Source organism: Lontra canadensis, unplaced genomic scaffold, assembly GCF_010015895.1.
Source record: "Lontra canadensis isolate GAN:19392208 unplaced genomic scaffold, GSC_riverotter_1.0 scaffold4, whole genome shotgun sequence".
Classification (NCBI taxonomy): Eukaryota; Metazoa; Chordata; class Mammalia; order Carnivora; family Mustelidae; genus Lontra; species Lontra canadensis.
Window position 1 is genome coordinate 52551748 of NW_022630998.1, and position 17286 is coordinate 52569033.

A 17286-nucleotide genomic window follows, 5' to 3' on the forward strand; every position below is an offset into this window, starting at 1 on the left:
TATTATTATTTTTAAAGATTTTATTTATTTACTTGACAGAGTGAGAGATCACAAGTAGGCAGAGCAGCAGGAAGAGGGAGAGGGCAAAGCAGGCCCTTCACTGAGCAGGGAGCTGGATGAGGGGCTCGATCCCACGACCCTGGGATCGTGACCTGAGCCGAAGGCGGAAGGCAGGCACTTAACCGACTGAGCCCCTAGAAACAGAGTTTAAATCTCATTAACCAACCTTCTGATATTTTAAATGGCTTTAACATACCTTTAAAAGCCTTGAAATCTTCCCATTTAGAAATCAAGACCGTATGTTCATTATAATCATATTCAGGAAATCTAGTGATTATAAATAATTCAAAAAATATTTGAAATCTGAAGATGGAAATAAAGTGCAAACCTGCATCTCTCCTTTCTCATCAGGTTTAGCTGGTTTTGCAGCTTCAGTAGCTGAATTTTTCAAACTTTCTTTGCTACAGCGCAGAAGTACTTCAACTACATATAAAGGATCCAGTTCACCGGAATTAGGCTAGAAAAAAAACAAGATAAAAGAAGCTCATTATTTCTTAAATCCTGGCCCACAAATTTTAAGTTCCATAGGTACAGGGACTATGTTCTCAGTATTTAGCATTATGAATGGCACATGTAGCACAGTAAATGTTTATTTCATGCAACAAGGGCTGTCCTTCATCCTTCAACATGCTCCACTAGATGAAAAAACACAGAAATTACTTGATGCTTATGAATTCAAATGAGATTGAGTGTGTGTATGTTCAAGGTGGTATGGCTATAGACTTGATACTTATGAATTTAAATAGAATCAGCTGCCCTCCCTCTTTGCCCATTTCCCTGCTCACACTTTGTCTCTCTCTAAAATAAATCTTTAAAAAAAAAAAGTACGAACCATTAACTGACATAAAATGCCATTTTAAGTTTCCAATGATTAGTTTATAATTTTATTTAATGTTATAGAATTAGAAAAAGACTATAAGAAATGAAGAGTTTCAGAAAATAAATCTGTGTCTTCAAATTATCCTAATTAAACAACATGTAAATTATACTAAAGTAGATTACTTTATTGCTTAGCACACTGGCACCTCATTAACGTGATTTTATATCATTTTATTAAAAGACTTTTGTCTTTTATATTCTCTAATAAAAATATGGTTCTCAAGATCCAAGGCTTAATTTTATCTGTAATTTATGATAATTTGCTTGACAGCAGTATCCTTCAAAGAGCATTAAGATATTTTCTTGGTCTTTTTTGAATGGTCCCTTTTGCATAAAATAGATAAAAGGAAAGTTATTTTGATTGAGGAGTAAACATGTCAAAGAACTAAGTACCTGGTATCCTCTAGGCATAGTTATTCTTCAAAACTGAAAAACTTTCAAGAAATGACAATAAACCCATAGCTATGATTGATCTCCGCAATAAACTACCACTTAACAAATACATTTCCAAATGCAAACCAAAAATACAATAATTATTTTAAATTACTGAATTCAAATTTCTGAAAGCATAAGCTCCATTCCTCAAACCCAGTATTTTCCTCCATGTACTACTACTTTTTTTTCCAAATATGGGTTTTTTTTCCTATTTTTAAAGATGTTTCATCAAAACAGTCTTCATTTTGGTATAGAAACAAACCAAAGCTAAGTAGTATTTACTTTTTTAAAAAAATATTTTATTTATTTATTTGACAGAAAGAGAGAGCAAGAGAGTGCAAGCAGGGGGAGCTGCAGAGGGAGAGAGAGAGAAGCAGACTCCCCACGGAACAGGAGGCAGATGCTTCACTGACTAAGCCATCCAGGCACCCCCTGATTAGTATTTTCAATTAAGTTTGTAGCTGCAAAAATTATATATTTATGTAAAGCTTAGTCAAGATAAAATGATTTTATGAAACAATGAGCTAGGAAGTTATAACCCAACTGTTAAATTCTTCCAGAGGACAAAAGACTATAAGGAGAATCAATGACTGTTATCTTTGCCTCCAGAAGGGAAAAAACCCTCTGGGTAAGACCCATTCCAAAGTTTGATGAATGAATGAACTCCAAAGGATTAGGGGACAAGTGAGTATTCAAACAAAAATAATCTAAGATTTATGAACAATCTGTACTATATCTAGATAATCTAAAACTGTCTTTTGTGTTTAGTTCCAATCCTATGGATTTTATTTTTAAACTTAATATTCTTCCTCTGTAAGCAAAACAGTCAGAGAAGTGACCATTGGAACTCAAGTAATCTACGTCCTCTTTCTTTGTAAAGTTACCAAAATCATTCACATTACAGAGATATCCTTAAGTGTACTACGGGAACACCCTTCAAAGACTTCTTTATTGAGGCATTAAATGGAAATCTTCTGTTAAAAGTATTTCTTAAAGATTATAAAATAATTTGGGGCACCCAGGTGGCTCAGTTGATTAAGTGTCTGACTCTTGATTTTGGCTCAGATGACGGTATCAGAGTTGGGCTCTGTGCTGAGCATGAGGCCTGCTTAAGACTCTCCCTCTCCTTCGGTCTCTCCCCACTGCTTGTGTGCTTCTTCTCTCTCTCTCTCTCTCTAAAAGTAAAGATGATAAAATCGTTTTCACTGAACTATTTCTAAGCTCTATACTGTGGTAAAGGTGGATCAACAATGTCATCCTTTACATAAGAGAATAGTTACTAAATGTTCTAGTTGGCTTAATGATGGTCTTAATATACATTCTTTTAATTTTTACACCTACATCCTTATTTTTAACTTCTTAATCATATAATTGAACTTTCTTTTTCCTAACTTTTCATTACTTTTAAAATGTGGCTAATTTCACACTATAAATGGAAATTATCAGATTAAAATATACTTTTGATGAAAATTTCAAGTTTGTAGAAGGTAAAGAAATATAAAATAAATTTTGACAATGTTGACAATTACATTTTTATCTATTTAAAATGCTTCCAATATCTTCTTCCTTACTGTGTGTTTTTCCTCTTTCTACCAAACCCTATTAGCCACAAAAATCTCTGTTATTAGTATTCTGACCTAGATTACAAAATCAATAAATTAAGTACTTCATGTTTTTAGTGAACAAATGTAAGTAACTCAGTGGAGAAATGAGTTTCACCACCAAATTAAGCAGAAAAAAAAACTGAAATGTGTTCTACTCTAGTCCCCATTCCATATTTGCCTAAAAGAATTCTCATCAATTGGTACTACTTTTATACATGGATTAAGGACCAAGAAAAGTAAATCATTTAAAAACTTGTTCACTATGTATGTGTGTGCAAATGTAATTATAATTGTTACGTATAATTTTTCTCCCTTAAAAATATAAAACCTGACATCAATTACCAGCATGACAACATGAAGAATGCATCACAAACCCTGCTCTCTAGCAAACTTGGGAAAGTTATAAAAAACCAACCATGTAAAGTCTCTGGAAATAGTTCTCAGGGCACACAGGAGGTGAAGAAACATCTATTCAAGAAAATCCACAAAATTTATTACAAATAACATGAGTCTGATCTCTAAACCAAGATCATTTCCACCTCACTTCTCCTAGTTCAGCAAGACAAAAACTGCAGACTAGTGAATCCAAAAACACAGTAGGGCTCCCTCTCCCTGCAGCTCTCAGTTGGAGGGCCATCTTCCCAAAAGACATAGGATGGCAGCATTGCTTATCCTGCTCCCACCAACCCACTGATGAGCATAAGTTCTGGGCAAATGAGGCTGAGTGCTGGGGGCACCCTTCTTCTGCCAGCCACCAATGGTTGGCCCGAGGCTCTATCTTAGATGTAGTGCTGCTGAGAATACTGAGGCCTCAACTACCCTTGTTTACCCTACCTTTAAAGCACTGTTGTCATGCTGGGAGAGGCAAGCCATAAAGATTTAACGCTTAGGGCCCCTGGTTCTCTCAGTTGGTTATGCATCCTATTCTTGATTTCAGCTTAGGTCATGAACTCAGGGTCCTAGAACTGAGCCCCATGAGGGATTCCCACTCCACAGGGGCCTGATCATCTCCCTCTCTTTCAGCCCCCTGCCTATCCATACTCTGTCTCTAAATGAGTAAATAAAATCTCAAAAAAAAAAAAAAAAAAGATTTGAGGATACTGCTTCCATGCTTCACATACACCACAAGTCCTAAAGTGTCACTCAGAACAAAGAAGTTTGTAAGTGGGACTGGAACAGACTTCACTCCATCAAGCTAATCACTAAACTAATAAACAAGAAATAACAATGTAACTGTGTGAGGGGAGGGAAAGAGGGACCAGTACCAAGAGTGCTACCTATATTATTTAAAATGTTCAATTTCAAAGAAAAAATTGTAAGACATGAATAGAAAGGTATGATCCAGTACCTAAATACCAGAAAAAAGCAGGCAACAGAAGAAAATGCCTATGAGAATGAACAGATATCGCATTAAACAAAGACGTAAGGTAGCCAGTATAAATATTTTCAAACAACTAAAGGAATCGTAATTAAGTAAAGAAAGGTAAAATAACAATGTTATATCAAATACAGAATATCAATAGAGAGACAGGTATGATTAAAAACTACCAAAAAGGAAATTTTTGAATTCTTAAGTACAAGTATGCCTGAAATGAAAGAAATAACTGCTACTTCTGAAGTAGTAGAAGAAAGTGTTTGTACATAGATTGAGAGATTATGTAACCCAAAAAGCAGGGGGAAAAAAGAGACAATGAACAAAACCTTAGATGAATGTAGGATACCAATAAGTAGAATACACCCATAATGTGAGTACCAGGAGAAGAGAGAAAAAGATGAAAAAATATCTGATGAAATAATGGCTGAAAATGTCCCAAATTAACTGAAAAATATTAATCTACATACTTGGGAAGTTCAATGGACTCAAAGTAGAATAAGTATAAAGAGATGAACGGAGACACATCATAGTGAAAATGCAGAAAGCCAAAACAGAGAATCTTGAAATCCGCAAGAGGGGAAAAAAAACAAAAGACTCCTTACAGTGGACCACAGTTAAGATTAACAGCAGAAACCTCTCAGCAAAAACAAAACAATGGAGACCAGAAGGCAGTGATTGGCATATTCACAGAAAAACACATATTAACCAAGAATCTATAAATCCAGCAAAGTTGTTTTTCAAAAACAGATATTCCCAGATAAACAAAAACAGAAAATTTATTGCTAGCAGAAGCCACTTTATAAAAAATATGAGAAATTCTTGAGGCTGAAAGCAAGTGAACCTAGACATTAGTAAATCTACATGAAAAATCAGAGCACTGGTTAACAGTAATTATGTAACTATAAAAGACAGTATAAAAATTATTTCTTTTTCTACTAAATGATTTAAAAATGAAACTATACATACATAGTAAATTATTAAGTCTGCCACATACTTAATAATGGGTATGTTGGTAATAATGGGTAGGAGCACAGTTGTACTGAACTAAGGCAATAACTCCAGATGGTAACTTGAATCCACAGGATCCAATAAAATAAACCAGAAATGATAAATAATGAGATTAATGTAATAAAAGCTATAAATAAATACTTGCTCTTTCTTCTCTATTCTTTATAAATCATAAAATCATATTAAGTAATAATTGTAACATGTATTGTTGATTTGTAACACTTAGAGATTATACGACAAGAGGAAAAATGGAACAAGTGTATATGGGAGTAATTTTTTACATCTCAATGGAATTCAGTATAAATCTGAAATTTATTCTATTAAGTTAATATGGAAATACTGAATATGAAAGACCCTAACAACCACTATGAAAAAAACAAAAAATAGAGATGTAGAGAAAAAAATATAAAAAGTAGAGAAAGAAATCATTAAAATAAACTGAAATGTTATGTTAGAACATAAACACTTAATGCAAAAGAAAGCAGCAGAGAACTAGAAAAACAAAAAAAGAAATGAGGCTGAAGGAAAAAAGCACAATGAAAGACACAAATCCAATGATATCAATAACACTACATGTAAATAGATTAACCAATCAATTAAGGAACCCAAACAAAAGGTAGAGATTTTTCAGGCTGAATAAAAAAAGATCCGGCTATGCAGTATATAGGAGACACACTTTAATTGATAGAAATGAAGGGAGATAAAGCAATTGAAAAACAGTTGAGTCTTCAATACCTTACTTTAATGCATAGAACAAACCGACAAAGATTTGCAAGAAAAGAAACAAAAGACTTGAACATCACCACAAACGAACCAGACCTAACATAGATCTATAGAATATCTTAACCAAAACAGAATATACATTCTCCTCAACTGCACAGAAAACATTCTGAGGGCAGACCATATGTCAGGCCATTAAACAAAAATTTCAAGAAATTCGAAAGGACTGAAATACGATAATTATTTCTCAAGAAAAAAGAAATGACATTAGAAATAAAAAACAGAAATTTGGGCACAAATAGACGGAAATTAACACACGCCTCTAAACTGCCAGTGGATCAAAGAAAAAATCAAAAGAGAAATTAGAAAATACTTGGAAGTAAATGAAAATGAAGAAAACTACACCAAAACTTACAGGATGCAGTTAAAATATCTCCATGGAGGGGAATTTACAGGCATGAATGCCTGGATCAAAATGGAAAAAATATCTCAAATTAATAACCTGACCTCCTACCTTAAGACAATTAAAAAAAACCCCAGAAGGGACGCCTGGGTGGTTCAGTTGGTTGGACGACTGCTTTCAGCTCAGGTCATGATCTCGGAGTCCCGGGATCGAGTCCCGCATCGGGCTCCCAGCTCCACGGGGAGTCTGCTTCTCCCTCTGACCTTCTCTTTGCTCATGCTCTCTCTCACTGCCTCTCTTTCAAATAAATAAATAAAATCTTAAAAAAAAAAAACAAAAACCCAGAAAACTAGAACTAAAGCTAGCACATAGAAGGATTAACAAAAATGGAGCAGAAATTAATGATAATAAAAAGTAGAAAAAAAAAATCAGTGAAACCAAAAGCTGGTTCTTTGAGATCAACAAAATTGACAAACACTTAACCAGATGAAAGATTCAAATTATAAGAATAAGAAATGAAGGAGAGGACATTACTAAACCACCTTCTGGAAATAAAAAGGATTATAAAGTAATACCATGAACAATTATATACGAGTAAATTAGGTAACTTAGATGAAATAGACTAATTTCTAAGAAAGCAAATCACTGAAACTAACCCAAGAAGAAATAAACAATCTGAACAGACCCTATCAAACGGAGTTAATAATCATAAACTACACTCAAAAGCCAAGGCTCAGGTGTTCTCACTGCCAAATTCTTCCAATTAAAAAAAATAAAATTATTACCATTTCTTCAAAAACTGGTCAAAAAATAGAAGAGAAGGGGAATACTTCCAAACTCATTATGAGGCCAGCATTAACCTGTTACGAAACCCAGACAAAGACATCACAAGAAATGTAGGTGCAAAGTCTTCTGCAACACACTAGCAAAATGAATCCAGCAAAAAAATCAAATGAATAATGCAGCAGCAGGTGGGATTTACCCAGGAATTCAGTTAGTTTAGCACTTAAAAATCAATTAACCTAATATACCACATCAGAACAAATACAAAGCAGAATTAAAAACAATCACATGGGGGCGCCTGGGTGGCTCAGTGGGTTAAGGCCTCTGCCTTCAGCTAAGGTCATGATCCCAGCGTCCTAGGATCCAGCCCCACATCAGGCTCTCTGCTCAGCAGGGAGCCTGCTTCCTCCTCTCTCTCTGCCTGCCTCTCTGCCTACTTGTGATCTCTGTCTGTCAAATAAATAAATTTTAAAAAGAAAATCACATGATTATCTGAATAGGTACATAAAAAGCATCTGATAAAACAATCTTTCATTACAAAAAAACTCAACAAACTACGAATAGAAAGAAACTTTCTCAACTTGGTAAAGGACACTTAACAAAAACCCAGAGCTAACATCATTCATAATGGATAAACACTGGATATTTCCTCCCTAAATCTGGAAAAAAAGACTAGGATACCTGCTCTCATCATCTCTATTAATATTGTACTTGAGGGTTTAGCCATAACAACTAGGCAAAAAAAAAAGAACTTAAATGCATCCACACTGAAAAGGGAGAAAAACATCTCTATTTGCAGATACAACATGGGTTTATATATAGAAAAAAAGTGAAAGTTTATACTTGGAAAACAGTAAGTTACCAATTAAGAATATCTAAATAAGGGGCACCTCTGTGGCTCAGTTGGTTAAGCAACTGAATCTTGATTTCAGCCCCGGTCATGATCTCAGGGTTGTTGTAATCTAGCCCCATGCTGGGCTTCTTGCTTAGGTGGGAGAAGCTTGAGAATTCTCTCCCTCTACCCCTCATCCCAAGCTTGTTCTCTCTCACTTTCTCTCTCTAAAATAAATAAATCTTTTTTAAAAAAGTGTAAATATAAAGAAAACATGCTATGTTCATGAATGAAAAACTCAATTATGTTAAGCCAGCAGTATTCTCCATGTTCAGATTCAGTACAAGCCCTCTCAGAATCCAGCTGACTTCTTTGGAAAAACTGACAAGCAAATAATCGAATTCATATGAAACTGTAAGGATCCCAGAATAGCCAAAACAATCTTGAAAAAGAAGAACAAAGTTGGAGAACTCATAAATCTATTTTTTTGAAACTTAACTAGAAAGATATGGTAAATGAAGACCATATGGTGGTACTGGCATTGGAATAGAGGTCAATGAAATGGAACTGAGAGTCTAGAAGTGAAGCCATGTGTCTATGATCTTCTGAGTTTTGACAAGGATAACATGATCATTTAATGACGAAAAAACTTTCCAATAACCAGGGCTAGAACAAGAATGAAGGTAGACCCTTACCTTATACCAAATACAGAAAACTGAAAATGGATCAGGAACCTAAATATAATAGGTGAAACTATAAAACTCTTAGAAGAAAACACAGAGGTAAATCTTCATGACCTTGATGTTGGCAGTAATTTTTATATAGGACATCAAAACCATGAGTAACAAGAAAAAAAAAAAAAAGACTTAATTTGGATTACATCAAAATTAAAAGCTTGCGCATCAAAAGGCACTATCAAGAAAGTGAAGATGGTGCGCCTGGGTGGCTCAGTGGGTTAAAGCCTCTGCCTTCGGCTCAGGTCATGGTCTCAGGGTCCTGGGATCGAGCTCCGCATCAGACTCTCTGCTCGGCAGGGAGCCTGCTTCCTCCTCTCTCTCTGCCTGCCTCTCTGCCTACTTGTGATCTCTGTCAAATAAATAAATAAAATCTTAAAAAAAAAAAAAGTGAAGATAATCCACAAAATGGGAGACAAATATCTGGAAATCAAATATGATAAAGAACTCATATAACTTAGTAATAAAATGACAACTCAATTTGAATGTGGGTTGGTGAAAGAGCTGAAGACATTTCTCCAAAGAACATACAAACGGCCAATAAACACATAAATAGATCCTTGGCAATATTAGTCATCAGGGAAATACAAATCAAGACCACAATGAGACAGCACTATATACAGAGTGTAATAAAAAAGTCAGACATTAAGTGTGATGAGAATGTGAAGAAATAAAAACCGTTATACATTGTTAATGGGAATGTGAAATGGTGCAGCCACTTTAGAAAACCTGGCAGTTCTTTAAATGGTCATACAGTATCCATAGGATCCAGCAATTTCACTCTCAAGAGAAATGAAAACATATGTCCACACAAAAACTCAGACATGGATGCTCATAGAGGTGTTATTTGTAATAGCCCAGAGGTAGAAACAATCCAAATGTCTATCAACTCATGAATGGATAAACAAAATGTCGTGTATCTGTATAATGGAATGCTATTCAGTCGCAAAACAGAACAAAGTGCTGATATATACTACAACATGCTTAAACCCTGGAAACATTAGGCTAAGAAGACAGTTGCAGCAAAATACTGTATCACGATTCAATTTTATGTAATTTTCAGAATCTACAGAGAGTAGATTAGTAGCTGCTCAGGACTGAGGGTGTGGGAGCATAGGGTGTAATGACAAAGGTTTCCTTTTCCTTTTGAAGGGATGAAGACATCCTAAAACTTTTGAGGGGATGAAGACATCCTAAAACTGATTGTGGTGACGGTGAATTTACTAAGTCACTGAGTAAACAGTATAGTACGTAGATAATATCTCAATAAAATTGCTGAAAAAAAAAAACACACAACAAATGTAAAACCTGCAGTGAAAGAAACACATAGCACTTCAGCACATGACAAGTAAAAACATTCTGTCCTAGCAATATTCTCTTAGATATAGCTAAGTTAGTAAACTGGCAAAGGCTTTTCCACCATGGGTTATACAAGTATGAATGAGAAGTGCCTGGGTGGCTCAGCTGGTTAAGCAACTGCCTTCGGCTCAGGTCATGATCCTAGAGTCCAGGGATCAAGTCCCCCATCAGGGTCCCTGCTCAGCAGGGCATCTGCTTCTCCCGCTGACCTCTCTCCTCTCATGCTCTCTCTCTCTCTCATTCTCTCTCTCAAATAAATAAATAAAATCTTAAAAAAAAAAAAAAGTATGAATGGAACCACAACATTTAGCATTTATAGCCACTCTTTTCATTGTACATGAAAAACAACTTAACAGCTGTCAGAAGTTTAAATGAAGACTATCCTTTCAAGTTCTTCTCAAGGAAGATCATACCTTTGTTACTAATAATTGTTCCTCAAGAAAACAGTGTGTGTCTTTGGAAGGGAGAAGAGGTAGGCAAGCATTTTACAGTCTTCCCATGGCTAAGGGTGGTAAAATAGAAAATATAAAAGCCTATAAGTCATATCTGAGTTCTTGTCATGGCTCAAATGAATAAAATCCATTCAATCTTTGTCAAGGTTAAAATTCCAAGCTTTACTTCACTGTCTATTTAAAATAAGGTGGGGGGAGGGAAGAGAGAGGCAAACTTTATCCAGTTTAATACTGTTGGCTCAATACAGCCAATTTTTCACATATCTAAGTTCAAAATCTTATCATCACTAAAGCTCCCCCCAACTTCCCATTCAAGAGTGTCCATTCTAGTTCTTCAGTATCCTCCACCTGAACCCTTATTCCTATTACCATATTCCTTCTGACTCCCCCAAAACAGTAAATTTCCTTAATAGACAAACTTGTATCTACTATGCTATCTCTTTCAATATCCTTCACTGTCAATACAGTAACTTCTGATCAGATCAATCCCTCCCTCAAAAACAAACAGATTAAAAAAGCACCAAACTAAACCCAAGCAAACCAATCAACCAACCAACTAATCTTCAAACACCTACCAGTGCTTTCAAATGTTTAGGTATCTAGACTGAATATACTCAAATCCATTCATCATTTTCTGTGGGTAATTTCAATACTTCTAAAAGATTTCACTCTTTACCTGAAATGTTCTGGGCCTGCTGCCTATCACTGCTCCTTCAGCAGTAAATAAATATCCACCAAATGAATGCTACTCATTCTCCAAGGTTCCTTTAAAAATTTCAAATTATTTTCCTAATTAGATGCCATCTCTAATAGCTCAGATACAATTTCTTCCTCCTCTTGAGTTCCAAATGCACTTTACTTATATCTTTACTAAAGTATTCATACTATTCTGCCTTCTATTTTCATTATCTGCTTTCTGCTATTCATCAAATGAGTAAGCAGAGACTTTTTGTCTGTGGTCAATGAATCCTTACCTAATTGGGATCAAATGAGATAACAAGTGGGGCAATACTTAAAAGACAAAACTTATAATTACAAATGAAGATGGTAATGTATCAAAATGGTAATTAACAAACTAAATATCCTTAAGAAGTTCTTCAGTGGGATTAATCACAGATCATTCACAAAAACACCGATCACAAACCTATGAACTTTTTTTTTTTTTTTAAGATTTTTTTTTTTTTTTTAATTTATTTGTCAGGGACAGAGGGGGAGAGAGCGAGCGAGCAAGGGCAAACAGAGAAGCAGGCAGACAGAGAAGCAGGCAGAGGCAGAGGGAGAAGCAGGCTCCCTGCCGAGCAAGGAGCCCGATGTGGGACTCGATCCCAGGACGCTGAGCCAAAGGCAGCCGCTTAACCAACTGAGTCACCCAGGCGTCCCTGAACTTTTTTTTTTTTTAAAGATTTTACTTTTTTATTTGAAAGAGAGGGGGAGAGAGAGAGCACAAGCAGGAGGAAAGGTGTAGAAGGAGAGAGGGAAGCAAGACTTCCCACTGAGCAGGGAGCCTGATACAGGGCTTGAACCCAGGATATTCTGAGATCATGACCTGAGCTGAAGGCAGACGCTGAACCAAACGTACCACCCAGGTACCCCCAAACCTATGAACTTGTTTCTCCCAAGAAATGGCTTTATTATCTCTAAATTTATTTACATATTTCAGGAGTAACTTCCAATCCCAAAGCTTAATTTCTACTTTCTCTATACCTAGGTGGAACAAAGTTAATGAAAACAAAATCATGAGATGGTCAGCTTTATGAGTATGCAGGCATCTTATGCAAACTCCTTTTTTTTTTTTTTTAAAGGATGCTCCACACCCAGTGTGGAGCCCAGTGTGAGGCCTCAACTCATGACCCCAAGATCAAGACCTGAGCTGAGATCAAGAATTGGACACAAAACGGACTGAGCCGCACAGGTGCCCTGCAACCTATTCATTTCTAAAGATAAAGAAAAATATACATGGAGATACAAAATGCTGCCTGAGGTCACATATTGGGAGACAAAAATATAACAGGGTGGCTAACTTAATTTTAAGACAATCACTCATCTAACAAAGTAATAAAATTTTCCTTAACTTTACATACTATCTTTTAAAAATATTTATATAAATAATGGCCAAAGCCAACTTTATTATTGTTCTCCCTTAAAGAGAATAAGTAAAACTGACTAGCTCCTCTAATACCTTTTCTTCAACTCTGTTATATACCTAAATCAAAATTCTAATTTTCCGTATCAGAAGCTATTTTTTTCTAATATTCAATTTAAAGAGTAAAATTATAAAAAGTATTGATGAATTCAGAGAAGACATGTGAACTGTCATGAAATTAAAATCTGTTGTTGTTTGGAAAATAACTACACTTTGAAGACAAAATTTAAGATTATTCAAAAATCTAATTCCTATGGAAGAATTTATTATAGCTTCTCTTAATGTAATGCTATTTCTACTTTGATCAATTTCATGAGTCTGAAAAAACTTTTTACTAGAAATTTATATATGATTCTACCTTAAGGGCAATGGTTTACCTTAACATTTGACTTCTTTGAGAAATTCACCACTACTCCCCAGCCAAAATCATCTCCTTCATTCTTTACCTAAAAAGAAAGGGAAGCAATAAATAAAAACATTTATGCTCAGAAAGCAGTTTTATAGACTTCCATGCCCACATTATAGGCTAATAAAACTTTGAGAGTTCTTAGTAACATATTTTTTGAAAGATCAGTTAAACTTAAGGAAAAAGATATAAACCCTAAAGAAAAAAATCATCACCAAATATCACAGGCCTCTAAAACAGTAACAAGAGGAGTATCTCAGCTGGCAAACAAATTTTTTTCTTTTTTCTTAAAGATTTTATTTATTTGTCAGAGAGAGAGAGAGCAAGCAAGCACAAGCAGGGAGAACAGCAGGAAGAGGCAGAAGAGGCTCCCTGCTGAACAAGGAGCTCAATGTGGGGACTCAATTCCAGGACCCTGGGATCATGATCCGAGCCAAAGGCAGACACTTAATCAACTGAGCCACCCAGGTGGCCCTGGCAAACAAATTTCTAAAATGATATGATGTATTTATTCTGAGACTATATGAAATCTTTTATATTTTATTAGCTAATGAATTCATCCAGGACTTAAAATTACACACAAAACTGCTTCTATTTTTTTATTTCATAATTGGTAATACTTTATATGCCCACACCAAAAGTATCTCTTCGATTTATAACCCCCAAAATGAAAATCAGTGGAGATTAAGAGGCCTTCACAAATGATCTCACCCCTAATCAATTCCAAGTGAATAGTGCAAAACAATGTAATTAATACAGAACAACAATGAGAATCTTCACTCAAAATGACATACCTTTACCAAACGACCTGGCTGTAGAAACGGTAAGCAATATTTTGGTTTATGAATATATTCTTCAATTTCTTTACCCAGTTTGGCAAGCTGCTGTCTGATCTTATAATAGATGACGACACTTTCCTCATTTGGTATTACTATTTTATTATACTGTTCTTCTGAGTTCTTTACCTCTGTAAATAAAACACAAGTAAAATATTAAAAAAATACTTTATGTAAATTACACAAAGATACACCTGTTTTTCTTCTACCAATGTAGGAAACAAAGCTTGCATAAACTAGAAATTTTGTGGAAAGACTTCAGAGATAACCGCACGTCGTTCTGAGTATTTTCTTTCTACATGAAGGTTCTACATTAAAGTCCCCCAAGTCACTAACTGAATCCTCAAATTGAGTCTGAATTGAAGGTGACCCTATCTGGTGAGCTGTTACCCTCCCTATGGACGTGGGAGAGGGTAATTAACTAATAAAGAATTCTAGGCCTACATTGTTCAACACCTCATTGTCCAGTAAAACTCTCTGTGTGGCAGAAATGTGCTACATCAGGTTTTTCCAATATACTACCAGCAGACACCAGCCATATGTGGCTTTTTAAATCAAAATTAATGAAAATTAAATAAAATATTTAGTTCCTCAATAGCACTAGCACCATTTCAAATACTCAACTGTCAGTAACTCAACTGGTTACTGACTTCCGGACTTGAATAGCTCAGATACAGAACATTTCCACCACTGCAGAAAGTCCCATTAAACAGAACTATTTTGGATTTTTTAAGTAATAGTTGCTTTAAATTTCAGAAAGAATCTAGTTTGCTACTGTCATGAGACCTCCACCACCATCAGGGTCTAGGTCACTAACACTGAGAACAGGCAATTCAACCACAGTTCTTTCTCTACTCAGTCAGTAACCAAAACACAAACTCTTTTCCCCAATTTTTCTCTTAGCTCATCTAACCATCTATGACAGCATTTTCTGCTCAAATTCTTGCATCTAGTGCTGACCTCCCTTTTTCACTCATTTCATTATGCCTACATCCCACTGTGAACAAACACTATTTCAACTGGCGTAAAATACACAAAACATAAAACTCACCATCAACACATTCAAAGTACATTCACAACATATGCAACTATTCCCACCACATAGTTCTAAAATATTTTCACTGCCTGAAAAGGAGACTCTATATCCACTGAGCAAACACTCATTTTCTCCTTCCCCCAGCCCCTGGCAACCTGTCTACTTTCTATCTGTATGGATTCATCTACTCTAGATATTTCATATATATGCAGTCACGGTATACCAAGGCCTTCTGTGTTTGGCTTCCTTCACTGAGCACGTGTTCAGGGCTCATCCATATCATAGCAGCATAGCATGTATCAGCACTTCACTCCTTTTTATGGCTGAATATTATTTCACTATTTGGGTATACCATTTTAGTGATCTGTTTACCAGGTGATGGACTAAATTATTTCCACCTTTCAGCTACTGTGTATCATGTTTTTATGAACATTCATGCACATGTTTTTGTGTGTGAAAAAAACATTTTTTTTTTTTTTTTGGTTATATACCCAGGAGTGGAAATGTTGAGCATCTTTTTCATGTGCTTGTTTGTTGGCTAATAGTTTATCTTCTTTGGAGAAATGTCTATTCAAATACTTTGTCCATTTAAAAATTAGACTTTTTGTTTAATTATAAGAGTTCTTTCCATATTCTGGAAACTAGATCTGTATCAGATATGTGTCTTGCAAATTATTTTCTCCCATTCCGTGGGCTTTCTTTCTACTTTTTGTTGGTGCCTACTGAGGTACAAAAGTTTTCAATTTGATTATAACAAATTTACTTTTTCCTCTGTTGCTTATGTGTTATTTAAGAAACCACTGTCAGGGGCACCTGGGTGGCTCAGTGGGTTGAGCCTCTGCCTTCAGCTCAGGTCATGATCTTGGGGTCCTGGAATCAAGCCCCACATCTGGCTCCCTGCTCAGCGGGGAGCCTGCTTCCCCCTCTCTCTCTGCCTGCCTCTCTGCCTACTTGTGATCTCTCTCTCTGTCAAATAAATAAATAAAATCTTAAAAAAAAAAAAAAAAAAGAAATCACTGCCAAATCCAAGGTTATAGGAATTTAAACTGATGGTTTCTTCTAAGAGTTTTATGGTTTTAGCTTTTATATTTAGGACTTCCATTCAATTTCAAGAAATTTATATATACAGTAAGGGTTCAATTCATTCTTTTAAATATAGCTAGCCCACTGCCCCAAGAGCACGTGTTGAAAATCAAGTGACCACAAGTGATTGGGTTTATTTCTAGACTCTCAATTCTATTCCAATGATCAAACTCCTCTATTAAATCTGTGTGTTTTAGTTTCTTTAGCCACAAAATGAAAATAACAAAAATACTCATACTCCTAAGACTATAATTAGAGATTAAAGATACAGAAAGTACTTAGCTAAGAGTATAGCATATAGTAAACACTCAGGGAGGATATTACAACTATCTTGTTATTATTTTTATTATCATATTCAACATTCTCACAGACTGCTCCCTCAAACTTCTGATCTTTTGCATTCCCTTAGGCATAATACATCACCTTATTTTTAAATGAACTACAAGTCTTCTTATAGGAAATGAATTCCATTCACTGAAGACTAGAAAGCTATTCTTAATACATATTACGGCAACTGACATTACCAAAAAGAGAAACAATTACAAAACTATAAAAGAATATTTGATAGGCTAAAGTCAGTAAGAAGTTTTATAACAAAAACCACACAGAAATGTTAATACTGCTGGCCCATCTAAAATTACAGAGTAACACTGTTTGCAGGAGTCAGTGAAACAATAAGCACCGACAAGAGTTCAAGGAGACAATAAACACCTGTAGGATGGCTTAAGTACTGCTCCCCATTCTCTCTCCAAATCATTTCTGTACTAAGACCATTTTACTACTGAGTCAAAGTCTGAGACACTTTAAAAAGTTACATGTATTTTATATCTAGGATTCTAACTACAGCTATATACAACTCCAGAAAAGTAAGTGTAGTCAATTAAAAGTAGAGAAACCTGAGTATAAGAAGCTGGTTTCACTGCAGTGCAGACCATGGGAAAGTCTCAAGATCTTAGGAAACACCAGATGAGAGATACTCCAATAAACTCTTCAAAGAGTTTGCAAACAATTTCCTCTTTTTGAGGGAGAGAGAAGGTTCTGATTCCAAAGATGTATTAATATCATATAACATGTACACAGATACAGACCTGGGAGTGATGGGAAAAATGGACTGCTATACCCAGTACTGAGCCAATTA

At 35.3% G+C, this 17286-nt stretch overlaps 1 protein-coding gene across 2 annotated transcripts in view; it reads right to left on the minus strand.

Annotated features, from left to right (window-relative positions):
* MTREX (Mtr4 exosome RNA helicase) overlaps nucleotides 1-17286 on the minus strand; it is a 111146-nt gene that overhangs the window by 44460 nt on the left and 49400 nt on the right. For both annotated transcript variants that reach the window (XR_004381753.1, XM_032850489.1), the window contains exons 17-19: nucleotides 13988-14160; nucleotides 13165-13233; nucleotides 389-517 (exon numbers count right to left, since the gene is read on the minus strand). Coding sequence is in view for 1 of the 2 variants with exons in the window: in XM_032850489.1 (XP_032706380.1) it covers nucleotides 389-517; nucleotides 13165-13233; nucleotides 13988-14160 (371 nt within the window). In the remaining variant the exon portion in view is untranslated. The remainder of the gene's footprint in view (nucleotides 1-388; nucleotides 518-13164; nucleotides 13234-13987; nucleotides 14161-17286) is intronic.